The sequence below is a fragment of the Salvelinus fontinalis genome, chromosome 25, assembly GCF_029448725.1.
Source record: "Salvelinus fontinalis isolate EN_2023a chromosome 25, ASM2944872v1, whole genome shotgun sequence".
Classification (NCBI taxonomy): domain Eukaryota; kingdom Metazoa; phylum Chordata; class Actinopteri; order Salmoniformes; family Salmonidae; genus Salvelinus; species Salvelinus fontinalis.
This window is the reverse complement of record NC_074689.1, coordinates 15,259,942-15,275,366: the sequence shown is the minus strand read 5'-3', so window position 1 is coordinate 15,275,366 and position 15,425 is coordinate 15,259,942. Positions and strand designations below refer to the sequence as shown.

General features: G+C 43.9%; 1 protein-coding gene across 1 annotated transcript in view; it reads left to right on the top strand.

Moving 5' to 3' along the window:
• The window catches only part of cubn (cubilin (intrinsic factor-cobalamin receptor)), a 53,784-nt gene that overhangs the window by 6,653 nt on the left and 31,706 nt on the right, over window positions 1-15,425 (top strand). The window contains 15 exon segments of the mRNA XM_055881370.1: window positions 81-315; window positions 474-655; window positions 833-995; window positions 1,257-1,447; window positions 1,906-2,062; window positions 3,004-3,179; window positions 5,568-5,733; window positions 5,968-6,193; window positions 6,465-6,595; window positions 7,129-7,318; window positions 7,603-7,763; window positions 7,935-8,116; window positions 8,310-8,466; window positions 9,405-9,592; window positions 12,950-13,109. Coding sequence (XP_055737345.1) covers window positions 81-315; window positions 474-655; window positions 833-995; window positions 1,257-1,447; window positions 1,906-2,062; window positions 3,004-3,179; window positions 5,568-5,733; window positions 5,968-6,193; window positions 6,465-6,595; window positions 7,129-7,318; window positions 7,603-7,763; window positions 7,935-8,116; window positions 8,310-8,466; window positions 9,405-9,592; window positions 12,950-13,109 — 2,665 coding nt within the window.

The window sequence follows — 15,425 nt, the reverse complement described above, 5'->3', positions numbered from 1 at the left end:
TATAGAAGATGAGTGAGTACAAGAGAAGTGGAATAGTTCTTTAATGCTGTGTTAATACTGTGGTGTTCATTTCTTCCCAGATTCTGCGGATCACCTTCCCTCACTTTGAGCTGGAGAACAGTGCCAACTGCAACTTCGACTTCCTTCAGATCCACGATGGCGAGAGCGCCTCGGCCTATCAGTTAGGGAAGTACTGCGGTACCAGCTCCCCCGCAGAGCTCTTCAGCTCCCACAATGCATTGTACTTTTGGTTCCGCTCTGACCATTCCGTCAACGCAGGCGGCTTCACTGTGGCCTGGACCTCACAGACACCAGGTGTGTGCCTGGGCTTGTGTGTGCCTGTGTGTGTCTGTGTTAGCAAGAGACCTAGACAAAATGTATTATTTGCAATCTACCTGAAATAGCTTAGTCAGGTGTTACACATGTGCAGTCCTCTCTTCACTGCAATATGTACCTGTTTGTTCCACCTCCAGTATGTGGCGGGGAGTTGACCGAACACTACGGTAACATCAACTCACCTGGTTACCCCGGCAACTACCCTCCCAACCGCGACTGCTATTGGACGGTTGACGTGGCCCCCGGCCTGCTCATCACCTTTGCCTTCGGAACCCTCAGCCTGGAAAACCACCCTGACTGTAACTATGACTACCTGGAGGTGAGGCAGGCACCATGGCAACATGTCCCTTCAGCTATGGAATATATATGTATATAAATTTATAGCCCCACACATTATGTGAATATTAAGATTTTTCCTTTTCATCCGCAACTGTGAAAGTTCTAGGTCTGTTACTGTAACGGTTGTCTGCCCTTGGTTCTGTGTTCTGTGTTCTAGATTCGGGATGGTCTCCTCCCAGAAGATCCGGTTCTAGATAAGTACTGCCACAATGTGTCTCCCGCCCCAATCCAGACCACGGGACCTGCAGCATGGATCCGGTTCCACTCGGACTTCTCTAACTCTGACCGTGGCTTCCACATCACATACACCACCTCTCCATGTAAGAGATCTGTCATATCAACTACTGTTAACAACTGACCTTTCATAAGGATAGGATTATTACAAGGATTCTCCATGTTTTGCAATGTCGTATGCAGCTTTTCTTGGTCCCAGATCTTTGTGCTGTTTTGCTCATTCCTATGGTCGTTCCATAAATGACCATAGGAGTCGGCTAAACATCCCAAAGTGATCTGGGACTAGGCTATTCTAAAGGATCTCCCTCTAGAACTGAAGGTCATGTGTCCGGCTCTCTCTGTTCTAGCTGACCCTGGTTGTGGAGGAACCTTTACAGAGAGCGAGGGCATCATCATCTCCCCCAACTGGCCCAATAACTACGCCCACAACCGCCAGTGTGTCTACATCATCCGTCTGCCGGCCAATGAGTTTGTCTCGCTCAACTTCACCCATGTGGACTTGGAGTCCCACAGCGGTTGTGTGTTTGACTATGTGGAGGTACAGTAGTGTGTGTGTTTTTGTTTAACTATCCTTGTGGGTACCAGAAGTCCTCACAGGGATAGTAAAACAAAGAAATTCAGACATTTGGGGACAATTTCCCAGTCCCCACAATGAAAAATGCTAGGTTAGGTTTAGGATTAGAATTAAGGTTAGGGTTAGGCATTACTGTTAGGTATAGTTTTAGGGTTAGGAGTTTGGGGGGTAAGGTTAGGGTTATGGTTAGGTTAAGGGTTTGGGGTTAAGGAAAAAAGATTTTGGATGGGAATAAATTCTTTGGTCCCCACAAGGATAGCAATACAAAACTATGTGTGTGCATGTGTGTGTTTGTGATTGAGATTGTTGGTGGTGTCAAGGTGCTTTGTCTCTGGGAGGGGGATTAGCTATGATGTGTTTACCTGTATCTCTGTGTCCTCGTAACATTGTTCGTGTTTGACTCTCCTGGTTGTGTTTCCCAGGTCCGTGATGGTCCCACAGAGACAGGCCCTCTGATTGGGAAGTACTGTGGCGATACCATCCCTGCACCCATCCTGTCCTCCTCCAATGCTCTCTGGATCCGCTTCAAGTCTGACGGATCAATCACCCGGGCCGGGTTCAGGGCCACATACGAAGTCGGTGAGAAACACAAGCGCTGTCTAACCACACCAGTGGCAAAACACTATCTTTTCACCGTCTTGTCACTGGCAAACTCCAACAGTGACAAACCACAAGCTCTTCAGATATGCCAAAAAATCATGACCTGGTGACATATAGGGGTACTGATAATGTACTGCATCCATATAGTGCTTCTCACTAGGTCTCTAAGCAGTTAAAATCTCACGTCTCCCTGATCTCTACCTCTGTAGTAATCACATTTCAGCACAGCTGCCTCGCAGAGCTTATTAAAAGTGTGAGGGTTTTATGTGAAGGATTAAAAGGGTTGTGTATTCAGCTTCTTCTGCCCCCTCCCCCACCATGCAGTTCTGTGTGTGTGTGTGGCCATCTCATATGTCTGTATGCCTGGCCTGTATGTTATTTAACAGCTGCTCGAGAGACTGAAGTTACATCAGCGAAATTGAGTTATTGACATAGTGGTGTTCTCTTCAATGTTCTCTACCTCTCTTATTGAACCTTAAGTCTACCTGCGGCATTGGCAATCTCTGGTGATTAAACACACTCTTGACGCTCACCGTGAATAGTGTGTGTGTGTGTGTGTGTGTGCACTTTAATGGCCCACCCTCCACTCCATCTTCTGCACCTGGAAATGGCCTGTCAGACTGGGCTACTTAGTGTCAAGGCCTGGGATAAATATCCAGTGTGATTCCCAATGCTGGTTCTCTTCGCTCCGTATTTGCATATACAATATGTGAAGTGTAACAGTCGTGTATGGTGATCTCAGCCAAAAGAACATTTACAGTTTTGTCATTAAGCAGGCTCTCTTACAGGTCCTTACAGTTAATTTTCATCATCTGGCAACTGGTTTGAAGTCCATTAGATTGAATTAACTTGACCTCCTTTTCCAATTAGTTTGTGCATAGCCATCTAGAATTGTCTCAATGGAGTTCCCTCTTTCCCAGGCTGTGGTGGCACCTTCTCTGGGACGGGTCAGATCCGGTCCCCCTACCACCCTGATGCCTACCCCCACAACAAGGAGTGTGAGTGGGTCATCAACCAACCACAGGGCTACGTTGTCACCCTCAACTTCCTCACCTTCGACATCGAGAGTGGCTCCTGTGTATATGACTTTGTTGAGGTATTCAAAATTCACTCCAGCCTTTCATTCTTGAATTCTGCCTCTGATTGTCAAACATTGCCAATGAATATACAGTACCAGTCAAAAGTTTGGACACCTACTCATTCCAGGGTTTTTCTTTATTTTTATTATTTTCTACATTGTAGAATAATAACACATATGGAATCATGTAGTAACCAAAAAAGTGTTAAATCAAAATGTACATATATATATTTACTATTGTTGTCATTACATACACAAACATTTCTAAAGAGACGAGGTGACCTGATATAAGCGTCACCTCTCTCTCTCTTTCTTTCTTTCTTTCTGTCTCTCTCAATTTCAATTTAAGGGGCTTTTTTGGTTTTAGTTTATGGGAAACATAAACTCAGCAAAAAAGAAACATCCCTTTTTCAGGACTCTGTCTTTCAAAGATAATTTGTAAAAATCCAAATAACTTCACAGATCTTCATTGTAAAGGGTTTAAACACTGTTTCCCATGCTTGTTCAATGAACCATAAACAATTAATGAACGTGCACCTGTGGAACGGTCGTTAAGACGCTAACAGCTTACAGACGGTAGGCAATCAAGGTCACAGTTATGAAAACCTAGGACACTAAAGAGGCCTTTCTACTGACTCTGAAAAACACCAAAAGAAAAATGCCCAGGGTCCCTGCTCATCTGCATGAACGTGCCTTAGGTATGCTGCAAGGAGGCATGAGGACTGCAGATGTGGTCCAGAGCAATAAATTGCAATGTCCATACTGTGATACGCCTACGACAGCGCTACAGGGAGACAGGACGGACAGCTGATCGTCCTCGCAGTGGCAGACCACGTGTAACTGGTCTGTGGCAACAGGTCACAAATCTTGGGTCTGTGTAATCTGAGGGAAATATATGTCTCTAATATGGTCATACAGTTGGCCGGAGGTTAGGAAGTGCAGCTCAGTTTCCACCTCATTTTGTGGGCAGTGTGCACATAGCCTGTCTTCTTTTGACAGCCAGGTCTGCCTTCAGTGGCCTTTCTCAATAGCAAGGCTATGCTCACTGAGTATGTACATAGTAAATATTTCCTTAATTTTGGGTCAGTCACAGTAGTCAGGAATTCTGCCACTGTAGGGCCAAATAGCATTCTAGTTTGCTCAGGTTTTTTTGGTAAATTCTTTCCAGTGTGTCAAGTAATTATTCTCATGATTTGGTTGGGTCTAATTGTGTTGTTGTCCTGGGGCTCTGTGGGGTCTGTTTGTGTTTGTGAACAGAGCCCCAGGACCAGCTTGTTAAGGGGACTCTTCTCCAGGTTTATTTCTCTGTAGGTGATGGCTTTGTTATGGAAGGGTTGAGAATCGCTTCTTTTTAGGTGGTTGTAGAATTTAACAGCTCTTTTCTGTATTTTGATAAATTGTGGGTATCGGTCTAATTCTCCTCTGCATGCGTTATTTGGTGTTTTACGTTGTACACGGAGGATATTTTTTCAGAATTCTGCATGCAGTCTCAGTTTGGTGTTTGTCCCATTTTGTGAATTCTTGATTTGTGAGAGGACCCTAGACCTCACCACCATAAAGGGCAATAGGTTCCATAACCGATTCAAGTATTTTTTGCCAGATCCTAATTGGTATGTAAAATTTTATGTTCCTTTTGATGACATAGAAGGCCTTTCTTGCCTTGTCTCTTAGATCCTTCACAGCTTTGTGGAAGTTACTTGTGGCGCCAATGTTTAGGATGAGATATGTATCGGTTTTTGTGTGCTCTAGGGCAACGGTGTCTAGATGGGATTTGTTTTTTGTGGTCCTGGCAACTGGACCTTTTTTGGAACACCATTATTTTTGTCTTACTGAGATTTACTGTCAGGGCCCAGGTCTGACAGAATCTGTGCAGAAGATCTAGGTGCTGCTGTAGACCCTCCTTGGTTGGGGACAGACGCACCTGATAATCAGCAAACAGTAGACATTTTACTTCAAATTCTAGTAGGATGTGGCAGGGTGCTGCAGACTGTTCTAGAACCCTTGTACTAGTCAGTATATATGCTGAAGAGAGTGGGGCTTAAGCTGCATCCCTGTCTCACCCTAAGGCCTTGTGGAAAGAAATGTGTGTGTTGTTTTGCCAGTTTTAACCGCACACTTGTTGTTTGTATACATGTATTTTATAATATCCTATGTTTAATCCCCAACACCACTTTCCATCAATTTGTATAGCAGACCCTCATGCAAAATGTTCTTTCTTTATTTCTTTCTTTCTCGCTCTCTCTCCTTTCGTTCTCTCTCTCTCACTTTCTTTCTCTCTTTCTTTCTCTCCTTTCTCTCTATTTCTTTCTCTCTCTCTCTCCTTTCTGCCTCTCTCTCTCACTCTCTTTCTTTCTTTCTCTCTTTCTTTCTCTCTCTCTCTTTCTTTCTTCCCCCCCCCCCCCCCAGGTAAGGGACGGCTCCACGGTGAGCTCTCCTCTGATTGGTACATACTGTGGCAACACCATGCCAGCCATGCTCCAGTCCACCCAGAGGTCCATGTACATCCGCTTCAAGACTGACTCGTCTGTCTCCAACCACGGCTTCACCGCAGCCTACGACTCTGCTATGGAGGGTAAGCCCCTGGCACTCATAAGATATGTAGTTTATTCTGCCTTAACTTAAAGCTCAAGTATCTAGTAGTGTGTATGTGTTGTCAGTGAGTGGTATCTGTGAGCCTATGTGTCCTGGGACAAATCCTTTGTCTCTGTATAATATTTCAAAAAATATGAATTGTGTTGACTATGAATGAGGTGTAAAAAGAATAGTAATATTGAGCCTGTTTCCCTGTTTGATACCACGATGCCAGGTTGTGGCGCTACTCTTAATGCCCCATCGGGCTCCCTCACCAGCCCTGGCCATCCCAACAACTACCCCCATGGAGCCAACTGCACCTGGTACATCTCTGTCGCCCCAGGCAACCTCATCCGCCTGTCCTTCACCTCCTTCAACATGGAGTTCCACATCAGCTGTAACTATGACTACGTGGAGGTGTATGACAATGGCACTGTGGCGACTGGGACCAAGCTTGGCAGGTAGAGTACAGTACACGCAAACAAACCCATGTCAAGGTGTTTTAAGAACCTGTGGCAATATGGTGATTACCCTAAATAATTTTAATGTGTGTGAACATTGGCAAGATTCAAAGTGAATATGCGCTCTAGAAGTGATTCACTCTCGTGATAATTTACTCCAACTCGACGTCAACTCAAACTGCAGTTAACTTCTGTTGGTGAGTGATCAGGTTTATTGTTTGGGAAAGAATGACAGTTTTTTTCCCCCCGCATCTGGCCTATCTCTTTCCAGGTACTGCGGTCGGTCTGTCCCTCCCTCTCTGACCAGCACAGACAACCTGATGACTGTCCTCTTTGTCTCCGACATCAGCCTAGCAACCGAAGGCTTCTCTGCCAACTATGTCTCCATCGATGCCACCACCGGTACGGTTACCCTCAGCAACAAGAAACATTACGGTTACCCTTGGCAACCGCTATTTCCATTTACAACCCCCCCCAATAACGCATTCATTCACAGAAAAAGTCACATAAAATGTGTGATATATGAGGGTTAGGAAGAGAAAATCACCGCCACTACGAGTACTGTTACCCTCGACAACATCAAGAATTCAAATTAACAGAAAAATAGAAAATTACTTCCCATAAAGTAGATGAGATATCAGGGTTAGAGGGGGTTCAAACCTTTTGTAACAAAATAACCGAAACAAAGCAAGAAAACAAACAGAAAAGATGGCAGTAGTAAAGTAGAAGATTATATCCGAGTTCGACCAATGCTTTGCCTCTTGCTTGAATAATGGTACTGTAATTTACTGCACACAACATTCCCCCCTTATTCCTCAACTCCACTCGAAGGAGAATTTGGTGTTGAGGTCTGGTACTGCAAGACTACCCTTATGTTAACCCCATCTCTTTCCCCTCATATTCACTAAATCATATTCCTCTCATGTCTTCCCCAGACTGTAGTGAAACGTTCACCTCCCCTACAGGAGAACTCAGCTCTCCTAACTTTCCCAGTAACTACCCCACCAACCGCCAGTGTATCTATAAGATCATTGTTGGGGTCAACATGCAGATCATGCTCAACTTCACTGACTTTAATATGGAGGGCTCACCACCCAACTGTGCTTTCGACTATGTAGAGATCAGGTGAGCACCCAGTCATAATGAGCCTGATCTTATTCAGCTGTTACAGGAGGATGTCTGTCAGTTGTATGATTCAATTTCACTTGAGCAGTCATTTTGGTGTAATTAGTAGCTAGCCAGGCAAGAAAAACCAGGTCAAAGTGAGTGACTGTGAAACCAATGTACAATAATGTGATTAGAATCAAATGAGAACTATGACAGCAAGCGTGACGAGACAAAAGCTGTTAATATAGCCAGCAACTTAAATGCCACTATTTGTATCTCCCACGGTTCTCTCTGTCCCACAGAGATGGCGGTTATGAAACCTCTCCTCTGATTGGCAAGTTCTGCTCCAACCAGAGGCCTCCAATGATAGTGTCACATAGCAACCGCCTGTGGCTCATGTTCCGTTCTGACTCCTCTGTCACCTTCCCTGGCTTCAGGGCACACTGGGATGGCACGCAGACAGGTGGGTGTGTGGGAGAAATGTCTATTTCATTAGCATCATCTTCAACAGGTATTGTGATACATACCATAAAATGTACTATACTTTAACTACTCAGAATCTTAACTCCATCCCTCTGTTTGTACCTCTCTCCTCCTATTCCTCTTCTTTTGTTATTGCCCTTTCCCAACCTAGGCTGTGGAGGTACTCTGACCACCAGTTCAGGAGGGTTCTCCTCTCCTAACTACCCCCTACCCTACCACACTAACGCTGAGTGCTACTGGCTGATCAAGGCCGGCGCTGGGAGCCTGATCACTCTCAGCTTTGGTGACTTCGATCTGGAATCCAGCACCAGCTGTACATATGACTACCTGGCCGTGAGTACAGAGCACTGTTCAAGGTTATCACACCCACATAACAGTCAGTCAGTACAAACTGAAATTGAACACGAGAGACAATATGTGTTCATGACGTTGCTGAAAGAAAAGCATATCCCTTGCCCCTTTCGATATCTAACAAAATGTCTGTCTGCCTGCCTGCCTGCCCATCTGTCCGCCCGTCTGTCCGTAGGTGTACGATGGGAACAGCACTAATGCTCCACAGCTGGCCAACCTGTGTGGGTCTCAGTTGCCTGCCCCAATCAACTCCAGTAGGAGTGAGCTCTATGTGAAACTACGCACAGACAGTGTCGTCGCAGCTGGAGGCTTCGTGGCCATGTATACAACCAGTGAGCATCTATCACACACACACACCACACACCACACACACACACACACACGAGTCTAGCTTTACACAAATATACCTCCCCTGTAGCCACTCCATGTAAATGATGTGTCAATGTGTCCTAATGGAGCTGTTGGGTGATTATAAGCCATCTGGCTTTCCAAAGACATTCAGCCATCTCTGTTTGCTGCTTGAGCTGGTACGCTCATGTTGATTTTGTGGGTTCCATTTTACTTTCTTGTTATCCAATTTGTACACGTTTACTTTGACATAGTTACGTTTGAATCTTGAGATACAGTGAACCTTACTGCAGTTCATGCCGTACCATGCCTAAGTGGCTTACAGTGGTATCCCAGGGTGCCTTTTGTTTGGTTTCCATGGAAATTGGGTTAGGGAACGCACTCTTGAGATTCGAGAGGTGAGGAGACTGAGTTGCCAGAGGTACTCGCACTACAAAAGAATGTCAGAGTGGGGACTGGCTTTTGTTCTTATTGTCAGTCTTGTCAAATGGGCTTTCTGGAAGTCATGCTGAAAGGACAAGAGGTCACTCTTAGTGAACTCTATCTTGTTTTGTTTCTGTAACACCGCTTTCCAATTTGGCCCTGGACTCATGTTCTCATTCTGTCCCTTGAACACTAATTGTCACTTAGGTTTATACAGAGAGGTCAGCTCTGCTCTGAAACTTTATTTAGTTATTCCTGGAAAAATCTCAGTTTCAGTTTGACTCTCAGTTGAAAAGTACAATGTCTGCCTTTTTGTTGGCTCTCATGCTTAAGCTTGACATTTCTGTCCAAAAACACAATGTGCATTTAGTTCATTTTCCATTTAATATTGGAATATATTTAGGTAACAAGCAAATATATCACCATGAAATCTAGTAAATTGAATACTGCTAAATTGACTAAATCCCATTACTATGACCTCACTCTCTGTCTTCCTTAGACTGTCAAGGTGTGCTGATCGCCAACCAGGCGCGTGGGCAGATTGAGTCTCTGAACTACCCCAACACCTACCCCCACAACTCCCTGTGTAGCTGGACCATCCAGGCCTCCATGGGCAACACCATCAACTACACCTTCATGACCTTTGACCTGGAGGGGAGCAGTGTCTGTAGTTTTGACTACGTCAAGGTGGGTGGCGCCCTTTGGGAAACAGTGCAAGATAATGTGAGTGTGGTTTAATGAACTTTAATCAGCGTACCATCATAAAATGTTGGATAGATCTAAATGATAGAGGTTGAAACTGATCCCTGTTGACCTGGCCTGAGTTTTCTGTTCTCCTAGATGACCACTCCAGGAAAGACATCGTCAGGTCAGGTCAGGAGGTCAGAACCCCCTTCATGTGATTAGTGTTGCGTGTTAGTAGTCATGGGTGATGGGTTGGCCTATTCAATTCTGGGAGGAAGTATCAGTTTCCTCTGCTGTGCTCTACTGACTCACCACATGGACAGGGAGCAGGAGACAGATGGACCTCTGACTCTGCTTATACTCTGGAGATAGTGTACACCGTGACTGGTTCTCACTACATGCATCAACACTTTTGACATTACCTGATAGGTGTGAGTTTTGATGCAATTTTTTAAATATATTTCTTAGTGAGAAGTTGGATTTCAGCTCTCTCTCCTCTGTACGATAGTTACTAGTGTCCTCGACTGAGCTGAAATAGAATGTGGTTGAAGCCTGCATGGAAAGTAGTTGATAGACAGTTTCCTGTGATCTGCACAAGTTCTCACAGGTTTTCTTCAGGGGTTCCTTTTGACATGATTTTCAAGGAAGACCTAATTTCTTAGAACATGCTACAAGGCTGGCCTTTCATGGCTTAAATAATACAAGTGAGTTCTATGGCTCTTCATCTAACTCACTCACTGGAAATAAATGTCTTTGTGGAAACAAAATAGTGCTGTTTTCAACTGGCCCCCTGGTCACCATGACAACCCCAGCACACATGGATGACATCATGGGCTCCTGTAGTTAAATAGACTCATTCTGTGTGGGTCTAGATTTCCTGGAGACTGGTAATTCACCTCCTCCTGCTGCCCCTCTATTTGGCTAGGCTGACCTCACCACTGTTTTTGTTGCCTATACTCTATTCCACAGTCCTGCAACTTTATGGTGCCAGTCTAAGTATTTAACTCAAAGTGCACTGTGTGGCCCAAATGACACCCCTATGGGCCCTGGTCAAAAGGTATGCCAAACATTTCATAATTTTCAGTGTACAAAACAGAAATGTCTCATGAAGATTGTCATGACATTGTGCTCTCCAATAATGTTGATTGTAACTGAGGGAACAATAACCTTGTTGCAAATCACCAATTGCGAGGATAATGACAATGAGCCTTTTTATTTAAAAAAATATGAGATTGGAGAATACATTGGGAGGGATCTTAGAACATTCCTCCATACAGAATCTTTCCAGATCCTTGATATCCTTTGTCTGCGCTTATGGACTGCCTCTTCAATTCTAACCACAAGTCCGGAGTCTGTGATAGCTATTGGCTCGTTTCACCTCAAAAAGCACAAGAAAGAGGATGTCTGACAAGTAGTATGGAGCTGTGGCTCGGAGTGTTGTTTCTTCATCCTATGTAATGTATTCTCAGTGAATTTGGTGAGTTTTTAGGCGCATAGGAGTCATAGAACACATCTCCTTCGCATAGAGTTAATCAGGCTGTTGATTGTGACCTGTGGAATGTTGTCCCACTCGTCAATGGCTGTGCAAAGTTGCTGGAAACTGGAACATGCTGTCGCACACATCGATCCAATCTTTTTCACAACGTTGACATCAGCAAATCGCTCACCCACACGTCACCATACACGTGGTCTGCAGTTGTGAGGCCTGTCAGACGTACTGCCAAATTCTCTAAAATGACATTGGAGGTGGCTTATGGCTGAGAAAGGAACATTCAATTCTCTGGCAACAGCTTTGGTGGACATTTCTGCAGTCAGTGGGCCAGTTGCACGCTCCCTCAACTTGAGACATCTGTCTCAGTTCTTCAAGCTTTGTCATGTTGGTTGTTGATCATTGCTAGACAAACATTTTCAATTGTTGCCATAGATTTATGTCAAACTGTAACTAGGCCACTCAGGAACATTCAATGTCGTCTTGGTAAGTAACTCCAGTGTATGTTTGGCCTTGTGTTTTAGGTTATTGTCCAGTTTTTTCCTACTACAACCATTAAACTCTGTAACTGTTTTAAAGTTACCATTGGCCTCATGGTGAAATCCCTGAGCGCTTTCCTTCCTCTCTGGCAAATGAGTTAGGAAGGACGCCTGTATCTTTGTAGTGACTGGGGGTATTGATACACCATCCAAAGTGTAATGAATAACTTCACCATGCTCGAAGGGATATTCAGTGTCTGCTTTTACCCATCTACCAGTAGGTGCCCTTTGCGAGCTGTCGGAAAACCTCCCTGGTCTTTGTGGTTGAATCTGTGTTTGAAATGTATCGCTCGACTGAGAGACCTTACAAATAACTGTATGTTCGGGTTATAGAGATGAGGTAGTCATTAAAAAAGACTGTTAAACACGTATTATTATACTCTATTATACACTATTACACGACTGCTTGGCCAGGTACTACTCCAACACCATCATTAAGTTTGCAGACGACACAACAGTGGTAGGCCTGATCACCGACAACGACGAGACAGCCTATAGGGAGGAGGTCAGAGACCTGGCCGGGTGGTGCCAGAATAACAACCTATCCCTCAACGTAACCAAGACTAAGGAGATGATTGTGGACTACAGGAAAAGGAGGACTGAGCACTCCCCAATTCTCATCGACAGGGCTGTAGTGGAGCAGGTTGAGAGCTTCAAGTTCCTTTGTGTCCACATCGCCAACAAACTAGAATGGTCCAAACACACCAGGACAGTCGTAAAGAGGGCACGACAAAGCTTATTCCCCTTTTTTTTACTGCTGAATTTATTTAGGCTTGCAATAACAAAGGGGTTGAATATTTAGTTTTTCATTTTTAATTAATAATTCCACTGACATTAGGGGCATTGTTTGTAAGCGAGTGACACAAAAGCTCTATTTAATCCATTTTAAATTCAGGCTGTAACACAACAAAATGTGGAGGAATTCAAGGAGTGTGAATACTTTCTGAAGGCACTGACCATCTTAGATTAGACCCTCCCCCCAGTTTCCACCTCCCTTTCAGGCCTCAGAATATGTCAGGATTCATTCATCTCATCTTCTCTCTCCTCCCCTCTCTCTGTTCTGGTCCGTTACATAAGAATACACCATGCCAAGACAATGGAGCTTATTGTTGCATTGTCACCACCTCACCACTATACTAAACATGTTTTCAATAGGAAGCCATTTTTCAGGTTATTAGTAAATTTGTGAATTTATATACATTTCCTGTAGCTCTGAAGTCCCGTGAAGCTAGCCAAATATGTGTATGCTTGTATTTGTAGCATTATTCTAATATTTATTAAGTTTTCTCAGAATAGCTAACAGTTCCTAACCTGTCTTGATATTTCCCCCAGCTGTACAATGGTCCCAACGATCAAGCCCCTCTGATTGGCTCGTACTGTGGGAACACGCCCCCTCCAGCTAACACCACCACTAGCTCCTCCCTTCATATGGTGTTCCACACTGACTCCTCAATTGCCATGACGGGCTTCCAGATGCTCTGGTACCAGAACGGTGAGACCACAAACACAACAACAACTAACTCTTGTACCACAACACAATCACAATACGACTATAAGTAATAGAACCATAATAACCTTACACAACAAACTGGCTGTGTCCAAAATGGCACCTTATTCCCTTCATAGTGCAGTACTTTTGACCAGAAAAACCCGCCCATCTGGCACTGCAGGTAAGCTAGAGCAAATATTTCAAATAGTATTTAAAACCAGGTCTGACTGTTAGTATGAATATCACGTTTTACTAGCTAGATCGGAGAGGGACCACAAATACCACGCCCCCCCCCCCTTCCTCTTACTGCTGTGTTCCATTATGATGTCATCTGTTCCTACTTTTCACTTTTTTCCCAAACAACTCTGGGAACTCCCCCTGCCCTCACTCCCACATAGGAAAGGGCCTGGCCCAAACACCCAGTGTTACTGGACGATTCCTTGTAAATAGGCCTAAAGTACAGCCAAAGTGCTCTGTGTTGAATGATTTAGTATACGACTGAATGGAGGGAATTGGCAAGAGAAATTGTCAAATGTGACTGCTTGTGGAAGAATATGCATTTGTCATAAAATACACTCCTAATTTTGTTCCATTTCATCCTTTTTTCTCACTGCTCCAGCTGCATCCTTATTTACCAAAGTGTTGGATTGGTACTTTGGCAACCTAATTTAAAGTAATCCATGTTTCAGGGATATTCAATGATTTGCAACACAGAGCTAGTCTGGGAAAATACCCCCTCTATTGTTCTTAGTCATGTTTTTCACCAAAGGAAAAGTTAGATCAAGTCTACCTGGAAAGCTGTAAGAGGCTTATGGAAGATGAGAGATGCCACAAAGTTTAGAGGCCAACATTCCTGTTGATTTTTTTATCAAGTATTACACTCCAATTTGGTTAATATTGAAGGAGTTGTAATTAGCTCGCAGTCGTTTACAGATTCATTGTTTGTGCTCTTCATTGCACAATTACGGACATTTGCATTCACATTTGCAACACATACAGTGTACATACAGTATCATTTTTACAAATTGTTCACTAGCCATTCGGTCCCCTGCTTTTATTTATATTCCACAACACTGAGATTTACTGAGTGAATAGCAGGATGCCATTGATGTTGCTGAAATGATCTTGATCGTCATAGACCCATCTAGATTCCCATAGACAAACATAGATCTCATTCCCTTCCTCCAACTGCACAGTGATCCCATTAGATACACTAGCCCAGTCGCCAGCGCTGTTTCCCTTAGAAGTTACAAGTAATTGACCATTTTTCATCAGCGACGTAAAAGATCGGCCTGCATTGCAGATATGATATTATGTGAAGTGATGTTGATTAATGTAGACAAGTTATGCAATAGACCATAATGCAGTTGTCTTCATTCATCACTATGTGAATATTACCTGTATCTAGGCTGTAAGCGTCAACCGTTGTTGGTGAAGATCTTGCTGTAGATCAGGGTGGTGTCCGAAGTACCCGACACCTCGTCCAGCTATGAATGCCGCCTTTGGTTTGGCCAGGGTACATGCAGAGTGTTATTATCACTCGTGTTAAATGCTGTAACAAACTATAGTGAACAGTTCCAGTATTAGCATATTTCATCCAAACATTGGGAAAGGAAGTTAGGCTTACCCTTTCAACATTAAAATGATTTGATGAAATTAATGAACGTATTGATAATATACAGATAATTAATAACATTCCTAAATCATCATTTGACAGCTTGTATGCTCTGGATAATACTGTACGATTCGGAATGGAAATGATACTGACAATCTTTAGATAAAATAACTGTCATGACCACCGACTCTGTAAATGAGATTGTAGAATGCAGGTAACAATGTTACCTGCATTCTGCTTCAGCTCCCCCACCTGCCTCTCCATGTCCCTGAGCTCAGCCACTGTGATGCCCAGTTGGGATGTAAGACCTGGAGAAATATGATTAGCAAGCTTTCAGAATGAAAAGCTCTCAAGACAGATTATTGAAAGGGCATAGTGTAATTCTATGAACTTCGTATTATCTTCATTCACTGTCTATAGGGTAGCCACTGTAGACTCAGCCCCTGTCAGTCTGGCCTTCAAGTCCCAGAGCTCAACCACTGTGGTGCTCAGTTGGGATGTAAGCTTTAGCACACTTTCAGACTTAACTAGGCTCCACCTGCCTCACGCTGGCACTCAACTCCAATGCTTGAGCTATTGTATTGTAAGTAGAAGTGTTTTAAGGGCCATCGTTTGAGAAATGACAGACCTTAACAATAATGGACAAAACAGCAGAGAGTTAAGGTGAGCTCAGTTTATGAATCAGCCAATTTTGAATCATTTAT